Source organism: Macrobrachium nipponense, chromosome 40, assembly GCF_015104395.2.
Source record: "Macrobrachium nipponense isolate FS-2020 chromosome 40, ASM1510439v2, whole genome shotgun sequence".
NCBI lineage: Eukaryota > Metazoa > Arthropoda > Malacostraca > Decapoda > Palaemonidae > Macrobrachium > Macrobrachium nipponense.
Window position 1 is genome coordinate 11,332,323 of NC_061101.1, and position 16,287 is coordinate 11,348,609.

The following is a 16,287-nucleotide window of genomic DNA, read 5'->3' on the forward strand; positions in this document are numbered from 1 at the left end:
TGCAGCAAAAAACGATTAAGTATTATCAAGTTCGTAAAGAAATGAATAACCATTTAGTTACGCCAGTGACAAGGAAAATTGCCGTCGTAATTTCCTCTGAGAATCGCTGACATACAGATAGAAATTTATTTCTTAGGCTTAACTCTCTTTGAAATAGTATTAAAAGGCACATGTAGTACTATCACATACAGATGGATAGATGATAGATAGACAGAGAGACTGCCGTTCGGCTCTTGCACGTAGGATTAATCTTCAGCAGATTCAGACCAGCGTTTAAACTTTAAACAGAATCGGTTCACAGTATCTTTTGACCTATATTAACTATACTCACATATACTATATATACATGTGCGTGCTTGTGCATCCATTGTGTCCATATGTATAGATACATTTGAAAGCGTGTGCAAAAACACTACAGCATAAACAAGAACATAATTTAAACATGATTCGTACTATCCCTCTAGTCTAACGATGAAAGTGCCATAAATAAACTTGAATGAAGGTTAGATCACTCTAATAAACACTGATCATCAAATCTGATAATCCCCAACCGAAGACTAGGTCTGTTATCTAAATCCATCTGATCTTGGCGTAGTCCAAGGGGAGTTCGCGAATCCAATTTATTTTGATAAATCGTGTTGCTGAAAAACTGTCTCTGGTTAAATAAGTTAGTAAATCATTATTACTACATGGCCTTCTATATTATCTTAATGTTTTCTAAACATTCCCTGCACCTTTGGTAGTGTGTGTGTGTGTGTGTTTGTCATGAATCTGTATCTTAAAGTTGTTAAAAAAAATACGAACAGCTGCTTAGGTATGCATTCATCCGCTCTCCAGACACACATACAAAAACACGCACGCACATATACTACACACACATACACACGTATACACACACATACACACTTGCACAACCATACCCACGACATGAACGAACGAGGCAACTGCCCCAAAGAGCGCCTGCGTAGACTCACTCTCTTGGCGTTGTACCAATTGCATCCTCAAATTCAGCGGCGATTGCAACTTGCCCCGTAGAACCACACACTAAATCTAATAATCTAATTTAATGCTCTTAATTGGAACGTCATTTGGTGGGTGGTGCCCACCACCAACACCCAGTGCACCAGACTATGGGGCTCTGGTTGGGGGTGGGGATTGGGGAGGGAATGTTGTGGGGTCACCATCACCTCAGAGCTCAGAGCGCCAGCAGTTTGATTAAGTGTCTCCATTATCCTGAAATCGTTGTTTTGTTTCCAGATCCTTTCGATGTCTAAAAGCTGAGAGACTTCTTCTTCTCCTTATTCTTCTTCCTCCTTCTTCTTCTTCTTCTTGGACTGTGACGCGAATACACAAGAGACGAAAGAATGCTGAAGGCAGGTGCTTGCTTCTGCAGAGGCAACAGCTGCAGGACAGTATACAGGAGACTAAGGAAAGCAAGAACAAAGGGGTCCTCGTATCGACAAAATGTCGATAAAATCAGAGAGAACGGAGAACAGACAGAAAGTCGATGATGTCCATTATATAGTTCTTGTATTTTTTTTTTTTTTAATAATCGACAAGCGTTGTTGTTCATTGCCTCGGCATATTGCCTAGGCATAAGAAAAACCGTCAAATTTAAAAGCAATGTGGGATAAGAAACATTCAATAAAAAAAGAAGAAGAAGAAAAACAGCTTCTCCACCTTCTGCCACAACAGGAAGTCACCGCATAAAAGAAGTGGGAAGAATAAGAAGAGTACAAGGAAGCAGAAGAAGAAGATAACAAGGAATAAATTGGAAATTAAAGCGAGAATGAGACTAGTGAGCAGAGCAGTTCACATACAAAGACTTGTCAGGCAGGACCGTTTCCTTAATAGAAAAATCGAAAGTCAAGTAACTTGTTATGTAAATGAACATATTTTTTTCCAGATTGAGATTAGATGAACTTTATCCGTCGTAATCTGTGACATCCGATAGATAAATAGAATTATAGATACATAGATAGATAGATAAAGCTTTCAATTTGGTCTACACGAGACATCAAGACCTACAGAATAACAATTTGAACATAATTAATTAAAAGAAATAAATATCCATATTAGGAATTCCCTTGTTAGAGTTTGTTCTGTCTTTTAATAAACTGTAATTATAAACTAAAACAAGGAAACAGAGAGGCATATAAAGAGTGACTGAATGAAAAATAGGCTGTTAAGAAAATGGAGATGGGAGTGTTTGAGAAAAAAGTATAACTTTTGGACGGAGTCACAAGTGTGTGCTTGTGTAGTACCGTTATCTGTTTATACATCTAATCCACCATAATTATATCTGCATATACTTATATCTGAGTTATTCATCTTTATCTATTCAGATCCACATATCTTTCAAATCAGTCCTCATTAATTCTGCAGGATGACAACAAAAATTCCATGGCATCCATTTCTGCATTCGAGATGAAGCGCTGATACAATTAACAAACTGGTTTTTTCTTAAGGAGGTCTTCCGCGGGCTTTCTCCTCTCGACATACTTTGTGCCTTATGGGACTAGGGAACAAAATGTTAAAACACTATCATTAGGTCTGTTTCAATGTAATGTATAGCCTTGTAGGTCTACGGAACGAATAGTGAAAGACATTTTCGGCAGATTCTGCTTCACTGTAATGTATAGCCTTATGGGTCTTCGGAACAATATTGAAAGACCTTTCACTAGGCCTATGTTTCAATGTAATGTATTATATAATGTATTGACATATGGGTCTAGGGAACGAATATTGAAAGACCTTTCTCTAGACCTATGTTTCATTGTAATGTATAATGTATAGCCTTATGGTTCAACGGAACAAATATTGAAAGATCTTTCTCTAGGCCTATGTTTCACTGTAATGTATAATGTATAGCTTTATGGATCTACAGAACAAATATTGAAAGACCTTTCACTAGGCCTATGCTTTACTGTAACCTTATAGATTCATGGAACAAGCATTATACGGCTTTGGGCTAGGCCTATGTTGTACAGTAATTTATATAGGTATATACGCTAGAGAGCGTGTAATTTTAGCGGAACGCTAAAATAAATGGCTTAATATAAAGCCTCCTCAGCCTGAGTTTCCGCTCGAAGTAGCCAATGACGTTGCGGAGGGAGAAATCTGAATGCCTTTTGTGTGCACATCTTAGGCTAATTGCGCTTTTGCGCAGACTGGGAGCTTTCTGAGAAATACTCGTTTCTCACTGGCAAAGCGCCCACTACATTGTGCCCAAAAATTCTCGTCTTAGCCATTAAAAGCATCTTAACTGAAAGTATATTAGAATTTAGCCAGACATTCTCGTCTTCGCAATTAAAAGCATATCTTAATCGAGACTATTCCAATGCCATTAGTTTTAAATGTTTTTTTTTTTCTCGTAGATAAAAACCTCCTTGGCTTATCGCCGTCGTCCGTCAGTCCATCGAATCCAAGGTCCCTCTAATATACTTGAAGGACCTTGCAACTATCTATCCTGGTGGGCAACAGCAACAATGAGGCATGATCGCTTTCGATAGCAGCTGCTTGCAGCAGCAGCAGCAGCAGCAGCAGCCCGGCCTGGAAATCATCTTGTTGCTGGCATCGCGCGCGCGCGCGCGGGATGCAAAAGCGAGGTAGGGGGTATTAGGAATGACCTCTCACTTTCGTTTTCTCTCTCCGGAGGGTCAGCAGCGTCACATCCACGACGACGAATACCCGCGAAATGAACGGATATCTCTTATTCCAGTCTTTATAATTCAGTCTGGGCGTTGTTAATTGCTCGTTTCATTGCTAATGACGCTTTGACATCGCGTGTCATTCCTTTTTTTTCTTCTTCTTCTTTTTACCCCCCATGGAAAGACGATCGTCCAAAGAAATGGCGAGGGATGCATGCATCCGCTTAGCAGCACCTCTCCAGGCTCACACGGGGCTATCCTCCCTTTCCCTTCCCCTGCTCCTGCTACTACTACTCCACCTTGCCTCTCACTCCTCATCCTCCTCCTCCTCCTACTCCTACTCCTACAACCCTGACACTCACACTCCCCTTCAGCAGCCTATCTGCTGGTACTGGTAGTTGTCCGCCCGCCCTGCTGGTGGTGTGATGTTCACCGTCCCTTAACTCGTGGGTGAACTAACCCACCTTCCTTCCTTCCTTCCTTCCTTGAGGAGTTTGTCAGTTACTACCACCTCCTCCTCAATGAAGGGCCTTTGGATTGATTAAAGGAGTCCTTTATAAAAAGGACTGACATCATTGTCGTCATATTTACTTAACGACAGTGGCTGACAATTACAGTGACATCCAGTAACTGCAGTGTCAGCAGTGAGATTGGTAATGATTTGTTGTTTTTTTACGAAATTGCGTTGATCTGAGAGTCAGATGTTTGCAATTGCAGTTTACAATGAAATTGTTTGCATCGGGCGTCTACTATCAAGAAGTAAAAGCGAGTGTCACTTTAGTGTAACGTTGTGGATGCAAATGCAAAACAAGGAAGTTTTGTACACTTGCTAAGAAGGAAGGTACATAGGCCTATGGTGACATAGGGAGGGATTTAGAATCATACCAGCGTACACTAGTAATTATAATTACAGTGAATAATAGGCCTATGAAGTGGTGAATTTATACAGTGAATTGAAAAGGCTGTGATCTAAACATGACAACCTGAAAATCCCATTGGAAATTTAATTAAAAAATAAAAGAATCGGTGTTATATTACCAGTTAATTAGTGTATAGGTCTAGTGCTTGCGTGTGTGTATTCATGCACATCGAAAGATTGGCTGATCAGGCAAAATCAGTGATGCTTGGTGTTGATGTTTTTGCCACTTCTTTTAAGCATGCAGACTGTTTGATGATAAAGCAGTCGTGATTGTAATCGTTCGCTCTGATAAAAAAAAAAAAAAAGTTTTTGTATCCGGTCAAGAGAATACAAAAGAAATGTTCGACAAGTATTGTTACGCGTTTTAGTCATCGAATTAAAATGACAGCTATTTGCTTCTTCAAGGTATCAAGATACACATCGTTTTTATATAAGAAAGTGTGAGTTTTTCGGAGAAGATGGAGAAAATACACTTCATATAAAAAAATGCCGACTCTGAAAATGTCGGCCCTCTATGAGAAATTCTGCGTTGGCAACCGCGCCAAAGACTGAGGGAAAAAAAGGGGGGAATTCGATCTTATTAAATTAATTGTTAATTGGTAGAAAAAAAAAAGATCGAAAAATTACATTGAAGTGATTCAAGAAGTAATGGTACAGGGCACTTCTTGGCTACTTTTGAAGCGCAGTGAGGTGGCTCGGTATGTTGTGAAAGTGGAGAGAGAGAGAGAGAGAGAGAGAGAGAGAGAGAGAGAGAGAGAGAGAGAGAGAGAGATAAAGTTTCGCCAACTTCCCTTTCTTTGCATCCAATCTCCTCCTCCTCCTTTGGGAAGCTTTATTTTTTTTCCCTGCTGCTTTTATCTGAGGAGGGAAGAACTGACCATGGGGAGTTGTAGACCCATATTATACATTATAAACTGCACGTTATCGCAGAGTACTTGAACAAGACCATAGCTGTCGTCAAAATCTTTTAGAGAGTGTTTTTATTTCTTAATTCGATCGCAGAGAGAGACTTAATTATCCTATTTAATTTGGCAAACGATCGTTACATCATCAACAGAGGCCGAAAGTGAGGTTCTGATAGTGAATCTATGACGAACACGAGGTCAGGGTGAAGCTATGAAGAAAGTTATGCTCAGGTGTGAATCGACTTGGAAAATATCTAGATGAAGAGGATTATACCGGTGTTATAGACAAGAAATGCGCAGCAGACGATCATTTGACTGAAAAATTATTGGTCATGCACCTGTTTCTTGGTTTAGACGAGCTATTTTAAGCGCATTATATCCTGCGAGTGCTTTTGCTTGTAGACCTACTGTTGAAAAACATGGTATAGTGTTTTAGACCTATTGAAGCTTGCATGCTTGCATGAGACCCATATGAATTCCGCTGGAATTTTTATTGATAACTTTTAAATTTTGCAATATAAAGGCCAACACTAGGCCTACTCCTCTCCTCTTATACTGGCTTAGAAAAACCAGCATGAGTTTAATTTGAAAGCCAGCGTATTGTATATAACATTGATTTAAAAAAAGTCACAAAAGAATCGAAGTTCCGTGGAAAATTGTGATACGAGAGTACAAAGTTAAGATTGAACTCCGAGTTCAGTACAAATTTTTATTTAGATGTTAAAACATACACACAAGGTCCTGAGGTCGTTAATATATGTCGTAAAGTTTTATATATTATATAATAATAAAAAGTTGAGAAATTTGCTGAAGGATCTGTGATAGCGTTACCTGAAAAAAATAGATATATAAAGATATAGTTTTATCAGAGAAAGAAGAATATATTTATGGCAATGAAAGTCTTCGTGTGAAAAATATATTAAAAGTTTTATTAGAACGAATATATTTACGTCACTTGAATTTGAATTAATTCACGACAGTTGATCTGTGATATTAATATTGATTATAAAAGTTATTTCAATAAATTGGTGACTATTTCGTCTGTGCAAGTGATTGAAGTGCTTAGGCCTATTAATGAAACCGTGAATGATTTATATAAGCAAGACTATAGGCCTAGCAGTGCACCCGTGAATAATATATAATCCAGCCACCCGGAGGAAGATAAAAGAAGACAGGACAAGTGAAGAAGGGTCATCTTGACGAAGAAAGTGTCTTTCCAACGGCAGCGGTGGGCCATTCCTCACTACCGCAATGTTACCGGTAAGTTCTCCTTAATGAGGTGTGGTTTGTAGCTACAGGCATGAGAGACGGTGTTGCGGACAAGGTGAAAAAAATGAAAATGTTCGGGGACACCTCCTAAATGAGGCTGCGCGCCTCGTTTTCCTTCCTAATAGGCCTATTATAGTGCCTGTCTTGTAGGGCTGTTCTGGAGCCTCCAGAGGTTTGGCCGACACTGAAGGGTTTGGTGAAAGGGGTATAGGCCTAGTTAGTTAGTTGGTTGTTCATTTTGAAGTAGCTTAGTGAAACCAGGGGGTCACATTGTGATATATGTAAATAAATGGAAATTGGCGACTGGGGCAGTGTCAAATCGCTGCAAAGGCTGGGCAAATAGGCGGGAAGAAACCTTAGGTAGCGGATGAGAGGCTTCGTAATAAGCAGAAACCAAATGCAGTTTGCCGCGCAATGCGCAGGTAATCAGTATCCTTCGAACGGAGACAAAGATGGCATAGGGTGAGGAAAAAAAAAAGCGGGGGGAGGGGAGATTATTTAACGGGTGGCGCCCCCCGGGTATTATAAACGCGAAGGTCTGAATAGGGCCGCCTTTGATAATGTCATTTATAATGTTCCGAGTTGTCCTTGAACGAGACGTATACATACAGGCAGTCAGTCGGCTTATGTCGTTAAACCCTCATTCATCTCGTCGGCCTATGCATCGATTACAAATTCCCCCCCTTTCGGAACGAGCCTTCAAGGATATGCCAATATTTTTCACTGTCGCGTAACTGATGAATAATGCATTCATTTTCAAATCTTCTGGATGAAAGGCATTAATCACCGATGGGGTCTTCCCGCCAAGTCTCGGGCCACAGCGTTCAAGTTTTGGCGGGCATTTCGTTCGGATGCATCGCCCGACTTCGTTGTCAAGGTCAGTCGCCGTGGCTCCAAAGTTTTAGCTCGGAATTTGGCGTTTATGCTTAACACTTTCGTTATTTCATTCTTGCTGAAGCATCAGGAGTCTTCTTTATGCTTGAAATGCAGTTTTGGTGCTTGCATCTTGCACATTTCTGCGATGCACAAAGGCCTTCGAATGCTCATAGGCGTGTGCAACCTTAGAGAAGTTTCACCCCCGTGGAAATGCAGTGCGCAGAAAACGATGACTTCTGACAAATGACCGAACCTACGAGATTATCAAAGACTTTTCCTGACCGATGGCGTTTGCCAGGTGGTTTTTCACCTCGCACATTCCGAAAATTACCCAGTGACGCCATCTGTCACGGCAACAGGAAATACTGTACATGCCATTGCGCCCCATATCTTCCATATAGGCCCTCTCTCTCTCTCTCTCTCTCTCTCTCTCTCTCTCTCTCTCTCTCTCTCTCTCTCTCTAAGCGCGGTTGGATTCTCCAAACATCTTTTGAAGGTGAATTGCAAATCCCCGAGTTTTTAAAGCTTCATTTTTTACATCTCTGGATTTGTTGGATGTTAAAAGTGCCACTTGCAAACAACTTTTATTTTTTTTCGTTGGAGTTTGTTGGAGTTGCTGTGCTAAAGGACAATTTACTTCTAAATGGCTAGACGGCGATAACTTCACTTTTTATAATTGTAAATTATTTAAAGCAATTGGTAACTCTAGGGGCCGGGCAGGAGGTGAAGAGATAGGAGAAAAGAGTTGCTTCTCTCGTTGAGGGTAGGGGGAGGGGAAGGGGGAGTGCACTCCCGGGGTGGGGAGGGGCAAGTGATCTCCCAATGGGGGAGGGGTGCGTAAGGCCGCCGAAGATATATAGAGAGCCATCCTCCCAATCCCATTAAACTTCTTGTTTTCGAATGTTGAAAACGGCTGGAAATGTTCGTGTGGTTAGCCACTTCTTTAAGCCCTCTCTCTCTCTCTCTCTCTCTCTCTCTCTCTCTCTCTCTCTCTCTCAGAGATAATTACTCTCGCTCTCTAAATTAAATCGGTGAATAACACGGATAAAAGAGGACCTGTTGAGCTTGATTAAACTAGACCGATGTAAAGTAATACAAGTTTTTAAAAGCGACTCACACGGAATAAATAAGCATGAGTGTATATTAAGCACTGAGAATAAATATGAGAATAGGCGAGTATACTTAAATATATTAAATATACTTATTATATACAGCATACACATATTGCACACAAATATAGACGAATAAAAGCAGTATATCCAGCTCGCCGCTAAAAACCCCAAAATAAAGAAGACCAGTTTTGCCCAATAATTAAACTAGACTTCCTCCCTTATAATCCCTCCTCCTCCCCTACTATCTCCCCTCCCCTCCCCACTCTTTCTCCCCATCTCTTCAGCATTTTCGAAACTCCTGCTACCCTCCAATGGAACCTGATTGTTGCCAGTAACAATGCTCCATGCTCCCTCACCCCCCCACCCCTCAGCTTATCCACCCACAGGCCTCCCTCCCCCTCCCCCCACACCTGGTACCTCATCTTTAATAAGGTATCCATAAGAAAAGCCGTGATATCCTTATATATATTTGTCGTGGTAAAATAGACCTATAGGTGTCTAATTTAATCAGGAATGGGTCACGAGAAGGCTTGTAAATCTAACAGTAATGGCAAGTCGAACATTATTGTTTGGTTATGTGTAATTTTACGGGTCTTCCGATCAGCGAAGTTATGTGAAGTTAAGCTAGGTCATGGTTTGGATTGGTGTTCGATTAGGGACATTAGACGCATAGAAATATCCATCTATTGTTTTATATAAATTGGTGAAAATTTAAATGGTTTTGTTGTGAGAGAGAGAGAGGGGGGCGGGGGCCGCCGCTAGAGGAGGGGGGGGGTTTGGGAGGGCGCCGCTATAGGACAATCTTGACAAATTACTTAAATGCAGTTGTGGATTTTTTTTAATTTAATGGCCGTTTTATGTTTATTGGAAGACAGAATTTATTGTTTATTGAAGATGATTCGTAGCTATTATTAGAAACAAAACTGAATCACATGTTCCTGGCGCGTGACGCTGCATTAACTAAAAAGTGCGAACGGAATTTTGCAACAGTATCGACAAAGCTTACAAGTAACTGTGCAATATGATTGCCCTTTGCTTCAAAATGTTGCACGTAGTCTCACCAGCGATATATTTTAGGTTCAACGAACTTTTGATATAACTTACCTTATTGCAATATGATTGCTTTTTACGTCAAAGTATTGCGCATAGTCTCATCACCAGCGATACAGGCATATGTAAGGAACAAATGCATTGTATCAAATGGATATAGAACACATAGGCCTAGCTCACCATCGCTATAGGCTTACATATATCAAGAACAGTGCGTTGTAGTACAAGTGAATATAGAGCACAAAGTCTTAGTCTCACCAGCGATACAGGCCTATATCAGGAACAAATGCATTGTATTATAAATGGATATAGAACACATAGGCCTAGTCTCATTAGTGATATACTTCAGGAACTAATGTGTTGCAGTAAAAATGGATATATCAGTAACAAATGTGTTGTAGTACAGACGAATATAAAGCACATATAGGCCTAGTCTCATTAGCGATATAAGCTTATATCAGTAACAAATGTGTTGATGTACAAATGGATATAGAGCACATAGGCCTAGTCTCATCAGTTTCAGGAACTAAAGTGTTATAGTACAAATGGATATAGGTAAGTTGACGAAATCTTATCAAAACAAATAGAACTTGAGGATGAAACATAATAGAATATAAAAATATCAGTCTAGTTGTTACATGCCGAAAGGCCATAAACCGCTAGAGGGCAGTCATTCAAAACAAAAGAGGGAAAAAATCTGCCTTTGTCAGATGCAACCTTTGGAGGAGGAGGGAGGGAGAGAGAGAGAGAAGGGGGGGGGGGGGGGCCGTTCCTTAAAGGCGGGAAGGATCAATCCTATCAGGAGTTTTTTCTCTCTTGTTGATGTCTTATAAGACAAGTAGCTTTATATTTATGGGTTTTTCTTAGACCGATAATCGTATTGATAGTTTTTTAAGTTCATTCCCTGTGCTCGGCCTGTTATATATCTATATATAATATATATATATATATATATATAATATATTATATATGCAGAGAGATTGATAGAGAGAGATATGTGCGTCTGTAACATAAAGCTCCTTTTTACGAAGTGACGCCAACGGTGCAAGGAACGGACACCCGTCACCCAAAGCCCCCACAAACAACCCCCACACCCCGTCCAGTGTCCCCGCCCCACCCCCAATAATTCGTTAAATCGCTAAAAATGTTTTATTCGCCGCCCCGCAGAAACCTACGATTACTTTTAAGAGAGCCATCTGCTGGAGTTGGCGGGAAATTATGTTTTTTGGTCAAACTGCGCCTAGCTGCGCCGTCGGATTTAACGGTGAAATCAGCCGAGGTTCTTCTTCTAAAATGACCAGCTTTTCGCGGTAAGCGCTCGGCTACTACCTGTCAATCACGGGTAGGAGACGCGTATAAGAAACCGGGAAGTAGTAGGTTGGCCCGTCAGGTGGCGTATGGTTTTAAAATGGTTTTCTTCGAGGGAAGGGGTGGCGTTAGGGGGCGGGCCAATATTTTCTTTTATTCTAACCGAGTGAGTCATCGTGAGACACCTGAAATGTGAAATTTAAATGGTTTTTTTTTGTTTAGATTCTATATATATATGTGTGTATAATAAATATATTATATATATATATATATATATATATATATATATTATAATATATATATATATTAATTACATTATGTATATATATGCTTTATTTTTTTCATTTTAAATACCGCCTTTTTTTTTTAGGAAATTCATCATCATCTCTCTCTCTCTCTCTCTCTCTCTCTCTCTCTCTCTCTCTCGTGGGTATTACGTACAGGAATACCTGTGGTCAGGCCGGCCGGAAGTAGCTCCCTGTGGAGATATATGCGGTTATAGTTGTTTGGGATGCCCATTTTTTGGGGTTGCCATGGCAACGGGGCTACATAATGACCATTTTTATGGGACCTCATTGTAGCGTTACAGTGAATATGGGGTTATTTATTGATACCCAGATGATAATAGCCATGATCAAAGGAATGGTTCCTATTATACCCAGGGCATTAAGCCAGTACCACGTCAGGGGTACTCAATGCAACAATGATCTCTCCAACACTCAGGCCAGTGTCACGGCACCCCAGTGCCAACGTGGGTATGAAAGAAAGGGGAAATAAAAAAAAGTTAAAATTATGATTTCTCCATCACTCAGGCCAGTGTTACATTACCCCAGCGCCAACGTGGGTCTGAAAGAAAGGAGAGAAAAAAAAAACTAGTGTCTAACCTTCAAAAAAAGGGGGTATATAATTTATGTTAATTAGGATATCGTTGGAAGGACTTCACGGGATTTCCTTAGAGGATTGCCGAGATATGACTCAGCAAGGGATCCTAAGGTACTTTTGTGTAGGATACAGTTGGGTCGTCTTCCTAATGACATCCTGTATCCTGTATCCTGTACTGATATGCAAGGATGCATGCAAATTAGGTCATATTATTGAGTTTGCAAGGGGGCGTATTTATCATTATTATTATGTGCTCTATCACAGTCCTCCAATTCGACTGGGTGGTATTTATAGTGTGGGGTTCCGGGTTGCATCCTGCCTCCTTAGGAGTCCATAACTCTTCTTACTATGTGCGCCGTTTCTAGGATCACACTCTTCTGCATGAGTCCTGGAGCTACTTCAGCCTCTAGTTTTTCTAGATTCCTTTTCAGGGATCTTGGGATCGTGCCTAGTGCTCCTATGACTATGGGTACGATTTCCACTGGCATATCCATACTTCTTATTTCTATTTCCAGATCTTGATACTTATCCATTTTTTCCCTCTCTTTCTCTTCAACTCTGGTGTCCCATGATATTGCGACATCAATGAGTGATACTTTCTTCTTGACTTTGTCAATCAACGTCACGTCTGGTCTATTTGCACGTATCACCCTATCTGTTCTGATACCAGTGTCCCAGAGGATCTTTGCCTGATCGTTTTCTATCACTCCCTCAGGTTGGTGCTCGTACCACTTATTACTGCAAGGTAGCTGATGTTTCTTGCACAGGCTCCAGTGGAGGGCTTTTGCCACTGAATCATGCTTCTTTTTGTACTGGTTCTGTGCAAGTGCCGGGCATTCGCTTGCTATGTGGTTTATGGTTTTATTTTTCGTATTGCACTTCCCACATATGGGAGAGATGTTATTTCCGTCTATCGTTCTTTGAACATATCTGGTTCTTAGGGCCTGATCTTGTGCCGCTGTTATCATTCCTTCAGTTTTCCTATTTTGCTCTCCCCTCTGTAGCCATTGCCACGTGTCATCGCTGGCTAGTTCTTTCGTCTGTCTCATGTATTGTCCGTGCATTGGTTTGTTGTGCCAGTCCTCTTTTCTGTTTGTCATTCTCCTGTCTCTGTATATTTCTGTATATTTCTGTATATTATTATTATTATTATTATTATTATTATTATTATTATTATTATGCAAAAACATTAACTTGAGGTCCATGACAATATCTGCTTAATTTGACTATTAGTGATTATAATAATCGTGATTATAATGGCTATATTAATCTTGATAGTAATGATTATAATAATCCTACTATTAGTGATTTTAATCGTAGTAATAATGGTTATAATAATGGCGATGATAATGGCTACATTAATAGTAATGGCAATGATTACAATAATCGTACTAATAGTGATGTTAATTATTTTAATTGGCGTAATAATAATGATTGTAATAATCGTAATAATAATAATGATGAGGATAAATGTAATTGTAATGATTACAATAATTGTAATAATAATTATTATAATCTTAATTATATTGATAATCGTAATAGTAATGACTATAATAGTTGTAATGATAATGATTATAATAATCGTACTAATTAATGTAATAATCTTAACATTCATGATTAAAATAATCGTAATAATAATAATTATCACAATAGTAATAGCAGTGATTATAATCGTAATCATAATTATATTAATAATTAATAATAATGATAATCATAATAGTAATAATAATCGCAGCTAACTTATACGTAGCCAGAACAATAAAAGTCTTCCAAATGAAACCGGTTCTCACAGAGGTCCAGAAATGGCGGGCAGCTGATACAACGAAGAGATACATTTTGTTTATATTTTACTAATTCCTTTTTGCTCTCAAACTTTGGAATTCCTTTGTGGCCTCTGTTTTCCCTTAGTCTTGTAACCTTCCATACGTGATTCAATTGTAACCGCACCTTCTCCCACCCACTTAGGTAAAAGGTTTTATGCAGTGGTACTATATTTCTGCATACATACGAACGTATGAAACATATGCTTATGTCTCATACACCCGAATGTATTAGATTTAAAGGGGGTTTATGTCTGAGAGAGAGAGAGAGAGAGAGAGAGAGAGAGGTCGTGGCGTGAAGGTATGTTTGGGGAGGGTTGGGGTACCGTAGGTTGGGGTAGAGGGGGGGAAGGGTGGTTGAATTGATGCAATTAACATTGCAACGAGATTATGTGACTCTCATGAACTATTGCAGCCCATCCGACTTTCATTAAAGAAAGATAAAAAGAATTCTAGAGTCAAGATTAATTCGTATGCATATTTACATACATGTGTAGACATATAGGCCTACAGACTTCATTGGGAAAAATTCTCCATGTTATCATATACTTACGTACATACATACATACATAGGCCTACACGCATTCATTGGGGAAAAATCTCCGTGTGATCATATATATGCTTACGTAGGCCTACACACATTCATTGGGAAAATTCCATGTGATCATATACTTACATACATACTACATAGCCTACACACATTCATTGGGAAAATTCCATGTGATCATATACTTACATACATACATAGGCCTAGACGCATTCATTGGGAAAATTCTCATGTGATCATATACATACATAGGCCTACACGCATTCATTGAGGAAAAATTCTCCATATGATCATATATATGTATACATAGCACATAGGCCTACACGCATTCGTGGAAAAATATTCTATATAAAACACTTCCGTAATGTAAAAGCAGAAGACGAATTAAGCGGAAAGTGGCTCATGAATTTCCCGAGAGAGAGAGAGAGAGAGAGAGAGAGAGTATGTTGACACTGAAAGAGAGAGAGAGAATGTTGACACTAATGCTCTTCTTCCCTAGGGAGCAGCAATGGCGGCTTTTTGAGAGCAAATGATTTAATCCGCTTGAAAAGGTGACCTCAGGTTGACCTCCGGTGGGAGGGGAACTGCATTGGGCAAAGAACTCCCCTGGGGTGTCCTGTCGACGTGGAAGGAATGTCATTGATGACGGTGGGAAACTGAAGGGAACAGAGAGAGAGAGAGAGAGAGAGAGAGAGAGAGAGAGGACGTCGTATGAATGGTTTCATCCCGGTGGGATGGTGAGTCAGGCCAGTTTCCAGTTATGTGAAATTATGTACATTTCGATGGAATACTGATCAGTCACGTATCTCTCTCTCTCTCTCTCTCTCTCTCTCTCTCTCTCTCTCTCTCTCTCTCTCTCTCTCTCTCTCCAGGTAACTGATTCACTTCTCAGTTCAACAGGGGCATCATAGACTAAAGAAAACAGGCCATTATTATCCTATGCCTGACTCCCTTCAGGGACCAGAGCATCGGTCTAACTGCATGTGAAACACTCGCCGCGCCACGAGGCCTGAGAGAGAGAGAGAGAGAGAGAGAGAGAGAGAGAGAGAGAGAGAGAGAGAGAATCTGTGGTTGCCCCCTCAGGTTAGCCTGAAGGAACCATCTCCTTGAATTTCCGTGTTTGCTTCGGGGCAAGACAGAGCAAGGAAGGAGAGGAGGAGGAGGAGGTGGTTGAGTACTAAAGGGGGGGGGGGGGGGTGGGGGGGGGGGGGTCTTTGTAAATGGAGGTGAGTACTTAAGGTTAGAAGCGTTTGGTATAGGAGAGGCCGAGTAAAAAAAAAAAAAAAAGAATAAGTAGGGGTTTACATGTCACGTCTCTCTCTCTCTCTCTCTCTCTCTCTCTCTCTCTCTCTGGATGTGGGCTTAGAGCCAGTAACTAACTCCGTCTCTTAAGTGTCCTGGCTGAGAATCACGTGTATGTATGTGTATGCGTGTGTGTTTAGTCCCAGCTATTGGCTCTTTAAATGATGAAGCTTAACCTTCCATGAAATACTTGCCGGTAACTTTAATGTCATGTTTTCATTCAGTCTCATACACTGAATTACCTCCCTGCATCATATATTTGATTTACGACTTCTATTTCCTGAAGAGACGTTTATATTACTTCCATTTTCGTTGAAACCCACATTCTTTTCCCCCTTATTGGCACTTTTTCCGGTATGGGCTACATACTGATACGTATTTGATCTTAAGATACGCTATGCATTAATTAATACCTGTCTGGTGCTCTTGACTTCATTAGGACATGTAGGCCTAGTGAGACTGTCACCTATGAATTTGTTGGTCTATATAATAAGTGGAAAAAGTTAACAATTACAAAATAAATTATCATCTGAATGTGATTTTTATTACGAACGTTAATTTTCCTTGAAATTTTCATGAAGATCCACTTTCAGATTTTAACTTAGTCCAGATTACAAAGGAAGTTTATGGATTGATCTTTATTATCA

At 40.0% G+C, this 16,287-nt stretch overlaps 1 protein-coding gene across 3 annotated transcripts in view; it reads left to right on the top strand.

The window, feature by feature from the left end:
• Positions 1 to 4,051: 4,051 nt before the first annotated feature.
• LOC135211916 (apoptosis-stimulating of p53 protein 2-like) overlaps positions 4,052 to 16,287 on the top strand; it is a 544,239-nt gene continuing 532,003 nt past the window's right edge. For all 3 annotated transcript variants that reach the window (XM_064245149.1, XM_064245150.1, XM_064245151.1), the window contains exon 1: positions 4,052 to 6,734. In XM_064245149.1, the coding sequence (XP_064101219.1) occupies positions 6,726 to 6,734 (9 nt within the window). In that variant the 5' untranslated portion in view covers positions 4,052 to 6,725. The remainder of the gene's footprint in view (positions 6,735 to 16,287) is intronic.